The 22092-nt window shown below is 46.3% G+C and overlaps 1 protein-coding gene across 6 annotated transcripts in view; it reads right to left on the bottom strand.

The window, feature by feature from the left end:
- Window positions 1-743: 743 nt before the first annotated feature.
- Window positions 744-22092, bottom strand: part of PLCH2 (phospholipase C eta 2) — a 2067875-nt gene continuing 2046526 nt past the window's right edge. For 4 of the 6 annotated variants that reach the window (XM_069610192.1, XM_069610193.1, XM_069610194.1 and 1 more), the window contains one exon: window positions 744-3967. In XM_069610192.1, the coding sequence (XP_069466293.1) occupies window positions 2226-3967 (1742 nt within the window). In that variant the 3' untranslated portion in view covers window positions 744-2225. Of the gene's footprint in view, window positions 3968-7289; window positions 7319-22092 lie in introns of all 6 variants that reach the window. The other 2 variants (XM_069610195.1, XM_069610196.1) reach the window with 1 other exon arrangement.

Genomic DNA, 22092 nt, shown 5'->3' with positions numbered 1-22092 from the left:
CTCGTATGTTCAGCCTTGCTCGAAGTGTGCTCTTGTGCTTTGCGTTTTATCCCTGTGGGGGAAGGTAATGGGCCGTCAGGTGTGCATGGTTGTCAATTGCCTGACTCTGCCTGACCCGTGTGTTTGGACAGGTCAGGTAAACGGCTCGGGTGTTAGTCTGTTGTCTGTTACAGTGTAAGAAAGTGTTTGTGTCGAAAAAGGGGCTGGGGGTAGTGCTTCTAAATATCCTACAGGGTAGGCTGGGGAAAAGGTGTTACAAGGAAGGGGGCACCGTGCCTCAAGCTTTGGTGTCCCACTTCCACTCCCCGGACACTCCTCATCCAGGTGATCGTCCCCCACTAGTCCACCCTGAGGAACTGGATCCAATAGCGATGGCCGTGTGCCGGCCACCTGGACGACAGATCTCTGGGGACTAGCAGGTGAGACACATTCAGGTTTCTCACAGTTAGGATGATCGGCAACAGTGATGGGTAGGTTTATATTTTTAAGGGATTTAAAAACAACATACATCTTATAAATGTAATCATTAAGCATTTGGTACATATTTTGCAATCAATACTGTTTACTGTCTCTTTTTGTGGTCTTCAATTTATCATAGAACTGGTACATTACACAGACCCACAGTCTTCGCGATTCTGATATCATGCTGTCCGCTCCACCATTGCTTTGTAAAGGCTCCATGAGTTTGGGCCCCGCTGCAGTAGAAAAATATACTTTGCAGTGTATTCCACCTAAACCAGCTGTCAAAGGTTAAATATTTTTATTTGTTTTAGTGTCAGATGCTTTTACAGTACAAATAGTTTTAAAAATGCCTCCATATACAGAAAATAATCTTTACAAATACAAAAAAATAAAACAAAACATGGCATGAAAATCTATGCGATTTGAAATGAACGAGCCTTTTCAGATTCGTATTAAGTTTAAAACATCTCCGCCGTCCTGATCCCCCAGCCCTCATAAAATGTGCATTTAGCGTTATAAATGAAAATCCATGAAAAAACAAAAAAAAGCCCATCTTGTATGCATGTTCTGTTTTTTTGTTTTTTTTAAAAAAAAGGTTATTCCTTTTAAAATTCCTCTGAATGTTAATATGTTCTTGGTCTAAAAATTTAAATATATATTTTTTCTTTAAAACATTCAATATATTTAAAATCTTGCATGGCAGTGCAAACCAAAGTAGAATTTTACTCAGAAAGTGCTATGTACAGCAGCATTATTAAAATACCACATATATCAGGCCCATACATATAGTATTTCCGAGAAACCGTGGCATCCATTGCAGTGGCGGTTGAGGCTAGAAGGCTGGCACGGCCCCTTAGTTGCCCATCCCATCTTCCATCTTGAAATTCTAGCGCAGCCAAGTCACTGCATAAGATGAGTGCATCGATGTTCCAGGCTCAACGCATGCAAGGTTTACGTCCAGTTTTTGTTCTCCATTTTCGAGCTCTTATTGCGCACAATATAGGAGGTCAACGGCGGTTCGGCGGACGGATGGCGCGCAGCGCCATTGTGCTTTAGGGTCTTTAGGGAAGGAAGGAGTGTGTTAGGGAGGGAAGGAAAGTACGCCAGGTTGATCCTTTAGGGGACGAGACAAGTCTCGGACTCAAGTCCATCTATTCAAGTAACGGCAACTGTAAAAATTCGACAAGGGAGACCTCCCCTCTCTGACTCCAGGTAGAGCTTGCAGGAAGTCATTGTCTTTCTTGCTCGGTTTATGCCAGGATATATAGAGCGGAGATGGTCATGGGTGATATTGATCGTTGGCAAGTTTGAATCATTCATACAGAGAACTGTTCTCCCTTGCAACTTTGGTAGGTAAAAGGACTAGGCCTACCAGCTCCATATGCTTGCATTGCTGCCTTCTCCTAGCACCGTTCATGCGATTTCCTGCATGTGACGTCCCTTCCGCAAAAGGACAGGGAGAGATGTCACATGACTGCAACTGATAGCGGCTGCCAACGGGAAGTGGGCCGGGCAATGAAAGTGTATGAGGACACAACTTGTATTGCTAGAAAGAGCAACATTATGCAAACAGAAAATGTTAACAATGAAAAGAAATGTATCTCTTAAGTACCACTGTATAGGAAAAATAAAGCTATTCCACAAATCCTGACACAGGTAGCTAGTGGGACCAAGACAAGAATTACACAGGCTCTTTAAATCGGATGACCCGCATGTTCCCCAAAGAGCAGGTCTGTGCCGACATTGTCCAGCCCTTGAAAGCTCTAGAGTTTGAGCATGAAGAAGACTTCTGTTTCGCGAATCAAATCTGCTTGGCTCTGCGTTTGGGCACCAGACGCAGAGGGTGATATAGAATCGGTGCAGGTCCCTTTTGACACTGAACAGGCTCCTTCTGGGTTGCCACGCTCCTCGATGGGAGTGCCATTCATCCGAGTTAGGCTCTGCAACCGTTGCCTCTCTTGTGCCTGCTTGGCCCGGTTGGCAATGTACCGCACCCGACTCTGGCTCCGAGAGGACGTCCTGCGAAGAAAGCACAGGCTGTCGTCCTCCTCAGATTCAAGTGGAACAAAGCCAGTGGGTGAAGTGATGTCGTTCTCATGCTGGAAACTCGTTAGCTTCCTGAGCTGCTCGGTAAGGTCATCCTGGGACTTGGTGGAGATCCTTACATGGGGAAGCTGGCGCTGTGGTCGTGCCGATCGTGGCAAAAAACTTCTGCTGATGCTTCGATACTTGCTTTCAAAGTTGCATGAGATATCATCAGAGGTTAAGTCACCAAGGCTTTTGGACTTCTCCTGGCTGCTTGCAGGTTTGGTTCCCTCTGCTTTGACCTTGGAAGATGATTGCTTAAGACTCTCCATGTAGAGCCTGCTCCATGTGTGTCTCCTAGACATCATGGGTGGTAATGGTCCCTCAGGTCCATTGGCCAGAGGTCTAGTACGGAGTTCATCCGGTTTTTGCTGGTTAGACTTCAAGTTGGGGTTTGATTTACTCTTCGATGCCACTGACATTTCATCTCCGGATGTCGTAGCCGCCCTTGGCCGCATACCATTTTTCACAAGAATGCTGTCAAAGTTTTCCAGGTGACTGTTGTCGAGATCCGGGAGACTTTTGCGAGCCAGGTTGGGCAGAGAAATGTCAATCACTGTATCATTGGACGACATACTTGAAGAGGACGACATGCTGTCTCTGTGGTTACCAGCTTCGAACTTGCTCCAGATACGGTCATTCACAGTGGCATCATAATACACTTCTGCAACTGGGGACTGACACATCTCTTCCAACATGGCTGCTGAAATCACATGCCCCTCGCTCTTTGACCTCCTCACAAGCACACGTGCGCCAGCTTGAGAGACGGACTGGTGGAATGCCGCGTCCTTCTTCGTTGGAATCATTCGACAGGATTGAAGAGGTTCTTTATTCTGTTGAACACTATTTTGCTGAGGTTCGTGCTGCTTGGCATTCATCTTTTCCTTAGCGGGTTTAGAAATATTCTTTACACGCAACAGCTCCTTATCAATAAGCAGATTTCCCTTGCAATTGCCAGAGGAATTACTTAAAGCATCAGATGAGTCTGAAAGGTCCTGGTTAACATGGAGGTAAACTACTTGATCAGAGTCTCCTACTCCATCACTGCACGGTAGCACATTGCCGTTCTGGTCTGTGTAATGTCCTTCGACACCATTATTGCATTCCATTGGGGTGGACACATCCAAGGGAGCTGGGATTGGAGACTTGAATTCAACCACCCAAGAAGAAGAAGAAATGGTGGTTTCCTCCGAGGTGAGGGAGAGGTATCCAGGCTGGTGGTTGGGGCCATTACATTCGGCTCTTGTTCCGGTGCAGCGAGATTGTGGCGAGCCCTGGTGGGGATCCCAGAAATGGGAGACAGGAGGAGCAAGGCATGAACCAGTAGGCATGTTTCCCATGGCAGTGTTGTGCTCCTCTGTGATCGTTTCAAGACTGCATAACGAGGAGACGGATCTGTGGATTGAATACTGGTAGATACCTAAAATAAGCAGAAACAAGCGTCATTATACAGCAACAAAACAGCCAAATCTATTGCATTGTTTTGGCACTAAACACACACAGACACACACCAAACAGTGAGCTAGCTGCTGACACTGCCCACTAACTTAATACAACTACCCCATCACGGGTTATCTCCTCATACCCTGGACCATTCGAGGTACTGCAATTAACACATTATAGTACTGTTTACACCCTGTTAACATATACAAATTGGCTTTCATGCTGATGCCTTAAATGGCTACTTTGTCTTCAAAATGTCTTATAAAAATGGGGTGGGGGGAACTAAAAACAATTGTTACACCAGGAAACTGTCATGGTAGAGGACCATCAATGGTACAAACCGAGCCATTATCAGACCTTGGTGTGATGTCATCGGATCTTGTTAGACCACTATTAAGCTCTAATGGGATTTTGTTAAACTTTGCAAGATTATAATTGCATGCTATAGACCCCATTAAAAAACTATGAATCCCTAATGTGATGACATAGGCTCTGTTGGGATGCCTCAAGGCATTCATTTCGGTGTTTGGTGATAATATAGGGGTATGCGAGATATTTTGGAATTCCCCTTCGTTTGAGAGCAGGTCAACAAACCGGTAAGCAACCAGAAGAAGGAAGAAAGAAGGTCTATAGCTTTTTTGCTCTTTTCACCATCATCCAGCGGACAAACAAATAAGTGTAGTTCTTCAGATACGCCAAGCATGTGTGTACCACTACGTGAGCTTGATTTTGCCTTTGGGTCACTGAGAAATGTGCACCAAATTGCAAAACATTTGGGCAATGATTTTATGCAAGGCCGACCAATGTCAATGACGGCAGTCAATGGTTTTGTGGCACGCAGGAGAACACAAAACCCATTATTGTCGCCATTGCTCACGTAACAACCACTTTTGCACAAGAATGTAAAAAACAGCTGCCACTGTGAAAGAATGTGACACCATAGCCAAAATGTATGGAAATGTCCTCTGGGACAATAGAATGCACAACATGTGTGAAACAGTAGCCAATATGTTGCAGGACACTGTGGATGAACGGGAGCTACCTGGCCCAGTGTGGGATTTGAATCTGGCTACTATGAGCTGTAAAACAAAGGCAAGTCTTGCAGGGGCACAGTCTATGACACCAATGCCAATGAGAGGTGCAGTGTCAGTGGGATCTGCCTATATGAGTCAACCATTAAAGCAAAGTTCATAGAAAGCTATCACCAATGCCGTGAAATACATACTCACTCATGCAAAGACCATCAATTACCCAGGAAATGTTGGGAATCCATTCAAGTGGCTAGGGAGAAGGTATTTTACGGGGATGTGTCCTGGGGACAGGATAGAGGAAAATCACTTTGACACAATGCTAGGCTCTCTACATGATATGCAGCGTCGTAGACCCTCTCCCGGATGCTGCTGAGTGACACATTCTGAAACATCTGAAGTGAACATCTCCTTAGAGAAAGGACAGCACAGTTTATTTGTATTAAGCGAGGACTGGTTCAACAGCCAAACCCAGTGTTCTGACAGAACCAAACATGAAAAGTGTCACCCAACCATAGAAGTCATCTCTTTGCTGCAACCTCTCGGCAACAATAATCCAAACAGTTGAATTGACCAGTAATTGCATACTGTAATTATGCACCAATAGGTATTGCTCATTCTGTTACCTTGAAAGTCCCATTTCACAATTGTTCTAGACTGGATTCGATCATTACCTCTCATTCTAGGCATGCCTTGTTGTGCTGGGATTGAGGCAAGACAATGGAACAAATATCTATTTATCAAATGAGCATGTGATGGACATGAGACTACCCAAAAGAACTAGGTCTACCTCCGTTTACCGGATGCGAACGATGGTGGAGAGGATGAGGGTGTCAAAGGCGATTTGTCCATATTCATCAAGCTTTGTAAGTGGTCATGAGAAAGGGAATGGGTGTTCCAGGCTTCGCTCATGTACTGAAGAGAGGGGACTGCAGGAGCCTAGGAGAAAGACTAGAGAAGGCGAAGGAAGGAGAGATGCACCTATTGTGAATCATTGTTGCAGGTGTGATGCAACATGTCCAGGTTCTCCACCTAATACGGTAAGAACTCATGAAAATGTTGCGCTGCTGCGGCACCAGTAACAAGCATTTGTAATGCCAACAGTTTTGGCTTTTGTGTTGGCAGGGGAAAGGGATTCGTCAGGCACTGCAGCAGTGGCATTTCCTGGCCATCGATAGTAGTAGCTGAAAAATGGTGCGAGTCCCTGGGCATACAATAGCAGCGCCTGGAAAATGTCTAAGACTAATACAGAAGCCAAAACAATTGGCTTTGCCAATGCTGGTTTTTAACAGGACTTCACTGAAGGTCATGCACAGTGCTTTTAAATCTAGTGGCAGACGCCAGACCAGGTTAAGAAATTTTTATTGCACCAATTAAACCATTAACTCCTAGAAGACTGTTCTGAAAAAATAAAAAAATAAAAAACACACCGACAGGCACTTCTGAGCACAAAGTTTGATGGCAACGCTTGAAAAAACTAGCTCGACGATATCCCAGGAGGATGTGTTTTGGGTGGGGGAAGGGCAGGAAGTGGGTGGGAATGGCCATATGGATTAGCCCGGCCCTGGGCAGTCAATGGGTGGGTAAATAACCAAGCACCTACAAGCTGTGTGTCCCTCTCCATTTGCTATTTCTCCCCATGTGTACTCTAATGCAGTAGTTTCGGATTACAGGTAGGAAAGACGCTCACAAAGCACTGACAAAGTTACTTCATGTTAACAAACTGTTGGCAGCATCATGAAGATCATACATGCAAGCACATGCACATGAACTGCTAACAGATGCCTTGCAGAGCGAGAAAGGCGTCTCAGGACCACCCTGGTGCCAACACAACAGCATGTTTAACTTATGCCAACATTAAACCGCCCAATATCTGCTTTCACATGCTGAGGCAACGCGTAACAAACACAACACGGAGCAGCTACTGAAAGCACACAGGCAACTAATCTTAAAGACATGTGAATAACCAGAATCGATATTCAAAAATATGGCCTCACATGCACAAATTGGAAATTTGGGAGAGATGTAGATTTACTTTTAAACTGCATGTTTTCTTCCAGAACTGACAAGAACATACTTTACATCTTATTTTGAGAAGACATTCAGTATTGTTATGGCAGGGATTTGTTTAAAACATTATATTTTTTCTCACCAAATTCTACTTCCATGCATGCAACATTTCTGGAAATTTGACATGCCTACCCAAGAACACAAGACGGAAAACACACATATGCCTGCATGACCACAGAGCACCTGCGCGAAGCCATTTACCTTAACTCGCGAGTCCTTTCAGTTCTTAACTAGAGAAGCAGAGCGTGCGAAAACCGACCAGAACAGAGGAGAAAGTGAAGTTAGGCAGAGTAAGAACAGAGGAGAACAGACACGATCACGAACACACACAGTACAACAGTACACTTCCCAAAGAATGTCGAGCCGAACAGAGCAAACCCCATAGTTTACCAATTGAGACATGTGTGATGTTTGTTTAGAAGTAAACAATGGTGTTATTGGTGCAACCAAACCTGGATTTACAGCACCATAGTGTGTAGTTCCGTTTTTGCATAATTCAGTGGGTTTGCTCAGAGGGCCATTCAGGGCTATGCTAACATGTTGATCCCATGCATGACAGCACTGTTGAATGAGGCTGTTACATGTACACATTCGCACCATACGTTCACACACTTACACACACAACTTGCTGTTTCCACTAAATAGACTAAGAAATTCAAAGTTTCATCTAAAAAGAAATTGAACATCCACATGTTAAGGCTGTCCAATCTTATGTGGACTTCCCCACTCTTCGAAACTGCTCATGTATACATTTTGTAAGTAGTCCGATGTAAAATTAGACAGACAAAAAATAATACAGCAGAAAAATATTGTATGAACCTCATTCAATTGTGTGGTTTTTAACAACTAGACATTGCTGTATTAGCCCTTCAGAAAAACTTCGGTTTAGGGGTCCATTAGACATAAAAAAGGGACAATCAGCATTCATGGTTGAATTATATTCATTTTGCTCATTGTATTCCTATTTTGAAAACACAAATATGCATATGTTCCATATAAACATTTCCTAAAATCTCCTCCATTCTTTCTAGTTTACAATACTAAGAAATAGTGCACATTTCTCAAATTACTGCTGAAACGGACCGTTAGCTGCAATGGCTCTGGTGAAGGCTTAGGGCCATTACTGGCCAACTTGAAACCCAACCAAGTGCTCAATGCTCCTCTAACTCCAGGGTTCTCTCCGGGGTGCTACTCTTTTTTCGGGTGCGCAATGAATGTGCAGCTTGATACACTTTGAAAAGATTCAAAATGGCTGCCAGGCAACATAGAAAGTGACATAAATCCCTTTCCTGTGTTGCTGGCGGCCATCGTGTCATGCAGGAGTGGGTCGTGAGGGGCCCGGAGAGGCTTGCTGCAGGTAAGTGGAGTTAGGGTGGGGCAGAAGAGGGTAGGAGTCGAGGTACTGAATTTGGGGAAGGGGGACAGAGGCAGGTGGGATGGGGACATGGCCAGGAAAGAAAATGGTGGCTACCGGAGAGCAGCATGGGAGTCTGCGAAAGAACCCTGGCTTGTACCAGAAGTGCAAGCTGGCATTCCTATCCCAGCTGCTAATATGTTTATAACGGTATCAGTTACTCCAGATCTTTCCCGCAACATTGTAAATACTAACTTCAGATCATGTTATCTCTATCTCAATGCTATACTTCTGTTTCAGTCCCTCCATGAAATAAACAGTGTTCCATCCTGACAAGCCATAGGAAGTTATCCAGTGTAAATCTTTTTGGAATGAGGTGTAAAATGCACATGTATATCCATAAATCTATAGCTGAACAAGATCACTGAAACAAGTTACTTTTATCATTTTTGGGCACTTGATTATTATCGTGAGAGAGGATTAGCATCTCCATAGTTGTGGACTGTTTCCTTAAGCCACAATAAAAGACAACATCTTCTCAAATTCATCTAACAGGCTTCGGATGGCCTACACGTTTTTTTCATTTAAGCAACTGAGAGCGTTTTGGACTGAAGCCGTTCATTATCAGAGTTGGAAACATTACTTTACTAAACGCGGTAGGGGAGGTTAGTTTGTTCTCAACCCTTCCATGACCTGGGATTCAAGCCTCTAGTGCTTGATGGATGCAACGTTGTGGGGTGGCCTTATAACAAACTGAATGTGTGTATTATGATTTAGAAATCCTACACCTCGCTTGTGAGCAGTGAAACACTGGACAATGAAAAACCACATATATAGTTTTTTTTTTAAATTCTGTTCTGAATCATGGGATAGAGTCAACTGAGTGGTAGGTTGCACCAGTTACAGGGTGAATAGCAGGAGAAGACCTGTTTCTTGATCTTTACTTTCCTGCCTGTCTTGGTGTCTGTCCTGGTGATGTATTAGTTGTGTGCTGGATAGGCCACCCAAACTCTTAACTTGGTCAACCAGGTGGGACTAATGAGAAGTTGAGACAGGCAGTTTTGAAGGTGAGGTTTAATTGCAATTGGAACATATGTAATTCCTTTAAAACAGAAGTAGCCTTGCCACCAGTGATAACTCTTGTGGCTGCGGGGTTGAATGGCTTTCGGAGGGACTAAGGAAGTTGCTGGGATGCCAGTTAATGGGGAGATACCAGAGTCTATGTGAGAGAGAACCTGGGCTTGACCAGAAGTTTGGAAGTTGCCAGATGTTGAAAAATCTTGATTTTGAACAGGAGTGAGAGTTGGTACCGTGGTGTTTGAGTGGTTACGGGAAATCGTCGAGAAGAGGGGCGCTGCATGTAAAAACAGCATGGGGGAGATTCCTTCGAGGCGCCCTTTCTCAAATGCACGTACTGACCCAGTGTTTGCTATACAGGATTACGGAGGTGAAGTCAATATCTTGTTCAGTTTCATGTAATGTAGGTGCTTGACACAGATGCTTGCATGAGGCAGCATCATTTATTCCAGTTTGGACTGGTGAAAGGCGCCACCTATATGTAAGCCAAAAGCATTTCTGTACATAGGGATGAGGGTTGGCAATTTGGAGACCAACGCAGATCAATGTTGGGGTCAGCCATTCCTTATTATCTGCATTGTGAAGGTTAGGCAGTACTCGCCTCTGGATGGAGCAGTCCTAGGACGTGTGGGTGGGCAGTGGCCATCTTATGGGTATTGAAGCATCTGGCATATAGGAACTGGAAAATCCACATTTCCCCCTCAGGGTTGCGTTGCTTCCTTTCCTCTTATTCACTCTCGCTTATTTCACTCACCCCTGTGTTCCTCGATTCCTTCTCCCACTTCAGGTTTGTTAATTCCCACCGGCATTCTCTCTTACCTTTGGCCACGCTGACCGTACTTTACCTCCCCTTGCTTACCCAGCATCCCATGCCTCAAGACCCAAGAAATTCCACCATCCAAACTCAGCCCAGCATCCCACACCGCAAAACTTCCACCTTACCACATAACCCCACAACAACCTACCCATCACCCTACCACATCACCACATGCATGCACACCCTTATTTACCACTGTGTGTTATAATAGTAAACCCAACTTAGCTCACACCCTGTAAATCCCTATAAAGCTCACCAAACGCCTAAGATGTTCACACTAGCAACCCCAACCCACCCTCAACCCACTCACAGTGGTTCACTTGAGCAATTGAGACACACACATGCACTCGGTCATACCCCCAATACAATTCCCACTTCCCCACTATAGTTCATTGTAGAACCACCTATTGCCCACCAAAGCTCCCCAGAAAAGTTCTGTTGCCACAGAAATCCCAACCCCAATAGCCTTGGCTTACACCAACAACCCTGTCTTACCCTATTAACACCCCACTCAACTTAAAGCCCCCCCAGAAATAATCTCTGAACAGAAGTCCCAAACCGATCATCGATCGTCTCAACCAAATCTCCCCCATCAACTGGAGCCCACAACAGAAGCCCACAATGGCTCAGCACACCAACCCCCCAGCTGAGACACCCACCAAGGCAAGCCCCATTCGAGCTTACCCTGTGGTAGCCAAACTCACGGCAGCAAGCCGTACCACAACGCCTTGCCGCAGTCACTCTTAATCACCCCAGTTATCTCCGCTCAAAAACCCAGGCCGACATAGGATGGCAACAGCTGTGAAATGGGTTAAGACCCTGAGCACATGACCTCAGCGGTTGCGAGATGTCTGGCAGGTGTCCATCTAAAGCCTACACAAGAGGTAAAAGTGTTGGATTTGCCAATGCTAGTTTTAACTTAATAACGAACCGATGAGTCCATCGGGCAAATAATGACATTAATGCCCATTTCAAAGCTGTAGACTGATTATGCTCGTTCCTCCCTTCCTTTGGCCTGTGGGGATATGGACGGCTCCCTGGACGCAGCAATCAGTGAATTATAGTAAAATGAAGTGATTAGCCCACACACATCTGGATCGAGACTGGCACAAGTACAGATATTGCGGTATCGCTTCAGCACCCAACACATTCCAGCCCTTATGAGTATTTATCACCATCGGTATCCAACGGGAGTACGACTAGTGGTAGATACTGCCCAATTTAAAGGCAGAATACTGCCATGTAATACCACTCTTGGAAGTAAAAATTCCCCAGAACTTTAACGTTTTGTTTCCTTTAATTCACTACAGGGAGACTAGCTTCAGCACAGCCCTCACCCCCCGCCCCGCCCCCCAAAGAGGGCAAGAAAGAATGCATCCCTCATTCCCCCCTAGTGACCCCGCTCATTAATGAAATGGAGGGAAGCGTAATTAACGCTTATTGTCTGTATCATGAACAGCACATGCGCAGAGCCATCATGCACTTCCATACAACATCCATATACATCCTCAAGAGGAGAACAGACAGACTTATAAGACCTTTTGTGAACAGGCAAGATGCACATTTAGTGACATGTGATTGCTTATATTTCAAGAAATCTGCTGCTGTTTTTGCCAGGATGGGGGTACACTTGTAATGGGGAGGAGCGGTCATATTAACACCCATGGTGATGATGGCAGAAAGCCTACATAAAGTTCAACTGAGAACTTAACGAGGCCCTAAATCTACACCCCTCTCCCACCTTCTCAAATAAAATAAAAATAAACAGAATTAACAACCATGTGCTCAGATTTCCCCACGACTCCAGGAAACAACCTTTCCCCCATGCTGGACTTTCATTAAAATTAATGGTATGCCGTGCCTAAGTCCAATTGGCACCAACAGAGCCTACATCCCCTGGACGGCCATAGCTACTTCTGGTTTGGAGAAGTCCCCAGTGACCCGGTGTCCTCTGGTCAGCCTATAATGAGTGGGCCAATGGGGCGTTGAATGGTGTTGTGTGTGCAGGAAAGTACGTGGGTCTCGCATGCGACTCGGGAGCTGCCATACCGGGCATAATTCAAGTGTGCGAGCCCCCGCGAGAGAGGCAGGGAAAGCAGCTTGCTTTATTGAGGCTGGGTGTTTTGCTCGTGGGCTGTAGTTGGCTGTTTGAGTTATTGGGCTTTCTTTGGCGCTGTAAACAGCAGGCGATGAGGAGGCCTGCGCTGAATTATGGCGTGTCCACGCAAACGCCGCTTTCGCACGGAATCCATTTGCGTCAGGCCACATTGATCGGGCTGAGTGAGCCACGAGGGCATTAAGCGTGATCACAGCGGACTGAGGTGGGGCGATGGGGGAGGGGCGGCGCCCTCGCAACAACGATGAAAACCTGTCCCTCGCAGGTGCATAGCTATCATTTAGTCCTAGCCATTTAGGCACATGTGAACCGCGTTCAGACCCTTGTAATTTAACCAGTATGACCGCTGACCTTTTAAAATGGAACAGGCTTCCAGCCCGTTAGCTTCAGTAGCTGAGAATTTTCAATACAGATGTACTGAGAAAAAAAGATGGCTCATTATTAGTATCAAAGATGACATCATAACCCCTTCTGTATTGTCACAGATGCCAAAGGTCATCTGATGTTACTTGGACTGTTGTGTCCCTGCGAGGACACCGTAGTAAGTGGAAGGAGGAGTTGTGGGAACGAGGAAATGGAATGACGTAAGATGGAGGGGCAGAAAAGAGAATCGGAAAGAGAATGAATAGGTCACATGATACTTTCAGGAGCTATTGCCTATTATTGATGTACACATACACACACGAAACAAACCACTCATGGCCTCGCCCAACAGACATGGCGGCTACCAACCTAAAAACACACCTACACTCAGTGAACAGTGTCAACCGAACTGAAGCTGCCAACAGCAGATCACAGCTTTCTTTCTCTTTTCTCCCGCTCTGTCCCACTAACCTACTCTCCTCGCCCTTCTTTACAAATCCACCACAGCACCAAGAAACCACACAGGTGGCAACAGTGTGCAGTATAAAAACCTATCAGGAAACCAAACTGCTTCCGCCACTTCATGGGATGGGAAATTAACACTTAACAGTGTAGTTTCCACGCTCCTATCGGCTGCAAGCACGCTTACCGCGACTCCAAGATTACGCACCCTAGAATGGTGCTCCTGACGAAGCGCTAACCTGCTCCCACTTCTCCCATGAAAGGCAGGCCACTCTCCTGACAAACCACTACTGCAGTCACATTGGTGCCACCCGGTAGGTGGGACACGTCCGCACGTTTCAGAGGGCCACCTTCTGCTGCAACCGTCGCCTGGCCAAAGGGAAAGTAAAATATACTTGGGGAATCTCCTCCATTCCCCAACTATATGCAGCGGACAATGGATCCATCCCTCAATTAATCCGGGACACACCAATAATACGCTTTACCGTCGTGTAACAAATGGCCTACAGACGCCCACTCCTCCCTCTCAACCCTTCCCTGTTGCGCACAGTGGTGGAAATGGAAAAAATGTGAAGGGGGATCCCACAAGGGACGAGTGGGATTGGAGTTTGGAGCAGGGAGTGGTGTTCAGAGGGGGCGGAGCTTGCAATTGAATTCCGATTTAAGGAAATGTTTGAAATAATAGTTGAAAAATGGGGCACTTTCTTTCATGGCTTGAAAAGTCCACAAACCGTAGTAAGATACGCACACCTTGTTTGTGTAATTTTCAAGCCATTTTTCTGAGCAGAGCATATACTGTCTAAAAATCCAGAATTCATTTGAGAAAGGTAATGATCACGGTGATCATTGCGTTTCTAAATGGATTCTGCTCTGTGCGAAAAGTGTGCTTTCAGCTCCGTCACAGGGTCTACAGACCCTGGAGAACCTGGGGGCTCGCCCACGTGATCTGATCTGCTCTGTGCAAAATGCGCTCGCACATACATCAGATTACCAAGGCAAGCCCCCAGGTTCGCCAAGGGTATGCCATGGCTCCTGCTGCGACATAGGTAGGTGGGCGGAGCCAGAAGGGCGCTCTTGGCACCAATCTGCTGTATGCAGCTACGCTCCCCACTCCATACTGTAGCGCAGGAAGAGCTTTGGTTTAAAAAATATATATATATGGCAAACAATCGTCAAGGCTTTGGGTCTGAGGGTGGCTGGATCCCGAGATCCGGCTTCATATCTGATGCCGGATCTCAGATCAGATAAAGGTCCCACATCGAATGCCTGGGTCGAAGATTTCATCCAAGCGATGGCTGACAAGGACATGTATGACATGGCAAAAATGTTCGCTTACTTGGTAGGACGCGAGGTGAAATCCATTATTAAAAACCCGTCCTGTTCAAGACAAGGCCTCTTAAACTGCACTGATTGCATCGCTAAGCAAATTTGTATTGCAGATTAACCGTAACTATGAAAGATACACCTTTAACCAATGCTGACAAAGGCCACAAAAAACGATTCACAAATGTGTCCTTCATCGCCATAAAAAGGTAACCCACTACAAATTTTATACATTTTCAGAAACAGCCACCTTGGGGCGCTGCATCATCGAGGGTTGGACATCTTGCATATTCAGAATATAACTCCTCCAAAAAACGCTAACATTACAAGAAATTCTAGACCATGCCAGAGTATATGAAGGAATTGATGGTCAAGATGCTGAAATGAAAACTCCCTAAAAAAAAAAAAATACGAATACGTAGTTGCGCTAATGTCAAACTCTCGCTCACCATGCATGCCTGATAGGTCCACCCCATGGACTGGTCCGCTAAATTACACAACTACAGCTGGTCCTGAATTCTGACACCAGGTGTTAAAGGCAACCAATAATTATTCTGCAACATGGAACACTTGGACTGTTATGAGAGAGCAGCGTTTAAAATAAATACAGTATCCTTTAACGTCTTTTTTCATTTTCAATTCAATTTGATTTATATTACAAACAATTCAGAACAAACCAATAAGTCAATACACTTTGTAGAAGTGGTGTGCAAACACTGTAATCGAAACCTAACCCTTCTCCCTCAAGTTCTCCTCTACGAAACGTGACCAAATCTCCTGGAGAAGGTTTACTTTTTTCCTTCTTTTCCAATGTACCCTTTCCACCAGTGATCCCCAACAAATATCCTGAAACAAATCAGACTTTGAAGGACATTTTGTTGTCCTAACCTGTGTCAAATGGTTCAGTTTAAGGAGTGTGACGAATCCCAGGCTATTGCAGCCCCTTCCCATGAGGCCAGGGAGATGAGGCCGCTACCAGATGGTCTGCTTCCGGGTGGTACCAGGTGGTGGATCTCCTGGGGTCAGAAACCCCCTGTGGGAGCAGTGTCGAATTTGGGAGAATGAAGTATCCTTTTAACCCCCCACCTTCCTTCAAGGCCCCTTCAATTCCCCATTACCTAATACTTCCATGTGCTGTAGTAGCATATCACAAGTGAGAATAACTGGGATGAGGAAGAGGCCACGAGGAATGATTACTCGCCAGAACCAACACACACGTTCTAGTCTCCTAGACTCACCTATTGGTCAGCTGTCATTGAAAGCTAGAGGGAAGAGAACGATGGCGTCTTCAACTTCGATCCAGAATGGACTGAGAACTCTGCAAAGACCGCGCAGACTCAGAGTGCAGAATGGCAGATGGTGTACTGGAGGGAAGTACGCTGGCAGAGGGCTCGCAACGCAGAAGTCAGACCAAAGAGGAGGCATGATACCCTCTGGTAACTGAAGCTGATAGAGTGCAACAAAGCTGCCGTAAAGTTGAAGAGAAGGGACGCAGAAGACTGGAGAAGGTTCAGAGAAGCCGGGAAAGCTCCTAGGAGACCAGCGAGCAGCCGGAAGTTGACAGCCAAGACCCTACAGGTACCTAGGATGGCTAATCACAGGCCTGGTTTTCATCCGGGCAGAGTAATCAAGTAAACAGGGTCTGGGACCCACATAAGGAAGGCATACACCTACCAGTAACGAAGGGGGATACGAACTTTGCAAATATAAGTGGCACTCGCAGACCTTGCCAGCAGAGTAAACCAAGGCTGTGGATCGAAGGAAGATCAGGCAGAGAGAACGTTGTGCATAATCAAGTGAAGCGGGTCTGGGAAACCATATCAGGAAAGCGACCCCACCAGGAACAGAGAACACGAATTTACAGAAGTGATCTCCGCAGATCTTGGCAGGAGAGTAAACCAAGACTGTGGAACAAAAAGAGAACTTTGTGAACAATCACATGAAGGGGGTCTGCAACCCAGATTGGGGAAGTCCACCCTGAATTGTAAGTGAGAGAAATACGGAGCTTGTGCGTAACAAGGGACACCCCCAAGGACCTTGGCAGGAAAGTAAACAAAGGCTTTGGGTGGAAGTGAATACAGAGAAAGAGAACTGTGAATCGAGGAACTTCGAGTATCCTACTTGGCAGGTAAGCACGCCAAGAGAGGGGTAGTGAGAATAGGGTCTGGGACCCTCAAACCGACTTGGCAAAGGTGTCCAGGTCATTCTTCCTTGTTGCAGGACCTGGGAGTCATGTCTATCAAGCAAAGATTTGTCTCAACTGTTAAAGACACAGATACGAAGTATGATGTAGCTGGAAAGACTCTGGGGAAAGGGCAACAACCCCTTGAGTCTTGTGGAACTTTTGTTTGCTTTGCTACACCCTTTTGTAACTTTTGTTTTGAGCTAGAGAGCTGTGCTGCAGCTTGACAGCCAAGAGACACGTCCCCTTTTGACACTTTATAATGAGCTTATCTTATGAGGGACAGGTTAAGATTTGGACACAGAACGGCAAACTTTACTTTGGACATTCTGACATCGACAGTTTCATTAGCTCGTTTTGTTGTTCATGAAAGTCTTTGCCAATCAATAGGCCACCTTTGTGTCAGCCTCTTACTCCTAGACCCTCACAGGAGCGACACCTTTGCTTTTTCTTTTCATTCAGGATTTTCTCAAAATCCATGGGCCTAATCCTGCACATTAAGGGCTCATTAGGACGTGTGAGGTAGCTGTAAAACAGGCAGCATTTCAGAATACCGTCTGTTTTTCTGGCCCACACAATTCGGAGTTTTGAAACCCATATCACAAAAAACTGCCAAGGTCCAAGTACCTGCACTTACGGCTGCAATATTGAACCAGACAGAATGAATGCATACAGTAATTCTGCATTTCCCCCAATGGAGTCCTATAGGACTTCAAAATAAGAAATAACATTGACAGGAAATAACATGCAGTGAATTATGGTCATTGTGCTTGGCGCTATTACCACACCTACATAGACAATCCTAGGCTAGATTTGTGCCAGTGCATCCCTACCTAAGGAGTGTGCTTCCTGATAGCTTAGTGTACACATTTCAGGATAGATGGACAATCCTACAGTATTGCTGGCGCTTGAGAAAGATCTAGTGGCCGATTGCATCGTAGGCAGAAAACAAGTGGCGGGGATGAAGGGAGCCACACTGGTCCTCATCAAGAGGAGTGTGCCACAGATGCAAACATGGAATCAGTTGTCCAGGGGCAGTTAACCTGTAACCGTGCAGATATTCTGGCCTATAACTCCCAGCAGCCCCCGCCAGCATGGTTGGTAGTGAGATCGCGGGAGTTGAAGGCCAAGACTTCTGGAGGATGCCAAGGTGAATATCCCTCCTCAGCAGCCTCTAAAGGCATGTCTGCAGGAATGGAGCAGGCTGTGGAATTCCATGGAACCATGCTGCGCTCAGTATCCAGGCGCTACGCAGCCTACTGTGGCGTTTCAGCCTTGAGATCAGGCCATCATTCGCTGCACCCTCAAGGGCTGAGGGGGATTTTCCTCCTCTAGCAGGAAGATATTAAAGCCTACTTTAGTGGGTCAGAAACTATCTCTACACACGCTATTGAAAGGATGTGTTCATGGGTTTATCGATATACATAACGGTTCCCGATGGCGCCCAGACAATGTATGCTAATATTATCTAAATCAATGACACTCATTTGATCAACCTCAGGATGGTAAAAAGAGAGGTCGTCCTGGACATATAGTCAAATGAAAGCATGGCAGATGGGGCAAGGGTTGCCAAGCAGAGCAATGACCACCATCTGGGACAGACGCGGGCACCACGGTGACCCTGCCACAGAGCCGCCTGAATGAATGACTTTGTTAACCCAGAGTTCAGCTCCATTTCCTTAATGTCCCCTTGGGGACCGATTCACTGCTGCAGGAGGTAGTCCAGATGTAATTAGCAGCATCCCCCCTAATGTGCCATTTGTGTGTCACCCCGCTCAGCTCGGGGTTGGAGGAGGGAAGGGCCTCTTTCACGATAGAAATAATGGGCCGACTCCTTCCCCCAGCACAATCTTTATTGATCCGCTGGCTTCAGCTATAATGAACCGATTGCAGTGCATTGATGGAGGAGCGAGGGGGAGGTGCGAGGTTGAAGGAAGCGGGAATCGGTTATCTTCGTCCTCGTTATGGCGAGGTCTTTGCTGCCACCGCGGATTTCATTGGTACCATCCCCTAACAGGGAGCATGAGCCGTTTTTCAATGCTCATCCAGAGCAGCCTGGCATAGGCACGTGTGAGGCCCATTAGTATGGCCTCAAGCGCGTTGAGGCCATACTAATGGGATAAAGGCGCTAAATAAATGACTACTACTGGCAACAAGGCTGTCCTACGTCCCTGTTGTTCATCCACAACTATTACATGATCAGACAGACTGTTGGCTCTGCATGGCGAGCACAGGCCTCAGAATTTACCAATGCCACCGCTATCAGACCAGTCTGTGGTAATACCAATTCATCTTGGTGCCCATGGATCAGGATACGACACCAGCAGCATATGTGCATCAAAGCAAAATGCAGTGGTTTAAGTGGCACTGCTGAATGAGCCAGGGCTCATGAATGGGGCATGGTGTAACGGCGGGGGGTCGCCTGCTAGCCCGTTAAGCCACGACCCCTAGACAAGCCCCCGGCTCAATGCGCTACTAGCAACCCTGCCAGGCAGCCTTTTGTAGAGATCTCCACATCAGGAGCGAGCGCTGACCTCTGCATTAATTTTCTATAGGCTTGCCTGGCAGGGGACAGGGCCTCGCCTATTCAACCTTAATGGTGGCACCGCCCCTCACCAGCTCGGGAGGGGCAGTGTCACCATTAAGGCTGAAAGGGTGAGGCAGCTGGAAGCGGAGGCATTTTTCCTAAAGAATACAATTACTGTGAATGCACGGGAGCTCTAGGATTTAGAAAAAAAAGGCCTCTGCTTCCAGCGCCCTCAAGTTTCACTCCATAATGGTGGCGCCGGCCCACAGGCATCTCTTGCTTGAAGGGATGGCTCACAGGTGCGGCACCCCCATTATGGATGAAAGGCATTTTTTTCCAAAGCCTGAAGCTCTCGCACGCAAGAGCGTCAGGCTTTAGAAAAAAATCCTTGTCATGTACTGGCTGGGGCTGCCAGAGGAGACTAGTGAGGCCTGTCAGGGCCCTGCCTTAAAACGAGATTTCAGAGTCTGCCTGGGCTCGGCCCTGGCTGGCCCTGGCCCACTTAAAGCCCTGGCAATATGAATTATCCCTGCAGAAAATAGAGAGACCACTGTGCCTGAAAATATATTGGAACTGGTAAAGAACAGCAACACCAATGAAACTGGCTCTTGCCGATGACACGCCAAATCATTGCCAATATTTACCCAACCGCATTGAAGGAAAGAGATGTCTCATTTTTATGAGATTTCTAAAGTGCCGCTGGATCGTTAAACAACCTAATGGGAATCGGCAGAGAGTGCCAAAGTCACACCACAAGGAAAGACCAGGATTTGATTTTCGGAGTTTGGAGACTAAGGGCTGACTTCAAGGGCCATCTAGGATGGGAATGTCTGAACGTGTGACGAAAGGAACGGAAGGAGCCATAGAATTGTCTGTCATGTAGTGGGTCTCGACATTCAGTCCAAACGGCAACTGGCGCAACTGCATCCCTCCCCTTGTTGCCTCATTCGATACCTTTAACGCCGCTTTCATCACCTCGCTTACTTGGAGGTTTGGGTGTCTGGAGTGCTTCCCCTTCCACAGGAGTTCCGATAGAGGGGTGGCCGCCACCGCTCTGTCCTGACAGGCCCAGATCTTCTTTGAGTTCCCAGGGACCCATTCTTTCAGTACCCACAACTGTGCCGCTTCGTAATATCAGAGCTGGGCAGATAAGCACCAATCGTTTTAATTGGAGAGCAGGCGGGAGGTTGCTTTCCAAAATCCTCCTGAGACGAACAAGAGGTTTACGTTAGTTAAGAGGGACACGATTGCGTTAAGGCAGGGGTCTGCAACCTTTGGCTCACCAGATGTTTTGGACTACAACTCCCATCAGCCCTCTCAGCATAGTCAATGGTGAGTGATCATGGGAGTTGTAGTGTAAAACATCTGCAGAGTCACAGGTTGCAGACCTCTGTTAAGGATTCTCGTATCACATATACATAATGGCAGACAAGGTTAAGTCCTTCGTTACACCCAATCTGCATCTTTCGGAAACAGGCCTCATCTAGGAAGGACTGAAATTCTGTGTCCTGCTTCAGATCTCCATCTCGCTCTTTGACGTGGAATATTGTTCCACTTTCCACAAGGCTTGGCTGCTGCCACCTATCCCCTTTAGGTATTCGCATAATTGATCTTAAAACACTTGACCTAAAACATTTGATCGAATTTCTTTGACCTTTTTTCAGTCAAATTTAATTAAATATATATATATGGGGGTGGGTAAGGGTATAGATTAGGTTGAGGGGAAGTGGGCCCTTGCGGGGGGTCTCCCGCCACATTTTAGACTGAAAAAAAGGTCAAATAAATTCGATCAAATGTGATTAGGTCAAATGTTTTAGGTCAAATATACCCAAATCATTCCTTTAAACATTGTAGAGGAAGTAGTGCAAGCATAATCATTCACTAAGGAGCTATTTCAATGTTAAATGGATGACAAGGGGCATTAAATAAAAAGTGTGCATTGTACCTATTTTGCATTCCTCTCCGAAATGTTTATTGTCGCACTTGCTAACACTTTTTTGCACTTAATAATGCAAAGACTGCTGCAGACAATGCAAGGGCGAGGCAGATACAATGCATTCCTATGGAACCTGCCTGCTTTCATCAGGTGCTAAAGACAGGCAGACTCATTAGGACTCCACTGCTTTCACAAAAGCAGGACAATGCAATGCAAGCGGAAAAGCAATTGTTTTGGGCACCTGAGCCAACGGGGCAGGTGGAAGCATACATTCCAGTCCCAGCACCAGCTCACCTGTCAAAATCTACATAATGAGCGCCTGGGGACCAATTCGTCGGTGACGGTGCACGGTACAAATACCTTTCACATAATCTCAAGGAGCGAAAAACAGCAGTGTAAATTCAGGTGCGATGCCTGTATGGCCGGTTTCACATCTCTTTTCCGATCAGGGAGACTGGAAAACGGGGATAAAGGAGCGTTCACGCGCCTGCTGAGAATACCCGTACTTGCCAATACTGCAATACCCAAAGAGCCAGCTTGACAAGCTACTGTGGACCGGTTTCTTTTGTCTGCCATGGACAGAAACTTGGCCCTATACCATAGCTAAAATGTATTGCATACAAGACAGATGGCAAGAACGGGGTGGGACGGGGAGGGGCAAAATATCGGGTATCAGCAGGGCTTCAAATGGAAAATAAGAAGTGCAGGTACTCATCAAGCTACACGCCAGACCTTCCGGCGCAGCACTTACGGCTTCGGCCGTTTCGGCACGGCACCGTGGTCACAGGTCCCTTTCAAGCACACCCTGTTTGCAGGCAATGCCGAGTGAGTTCAAATTATGTGCCAA

Source organism: Ambystoma mexicanum, chromosome 8 (assembly GCF_040938575.1).
Source record: "Ambystoma mexicanum isolate Mex_15411 chromosome 8, UKY_AmexF1_1, whole genome shotgun sequence".
In the NCBI taxonomy this organism is placed as follows: domain Eukaryota; kingdom Metazoa; phylum Chordata; class Amphibia; order Caudata; family Ambystomatidae; genus Ambystoma; species Ambystoma mexicanum.
Note: the sequence above shows the minus strand (reverse complement) of the source record. Positions and strands in the feature narration are given on the sequence as shown.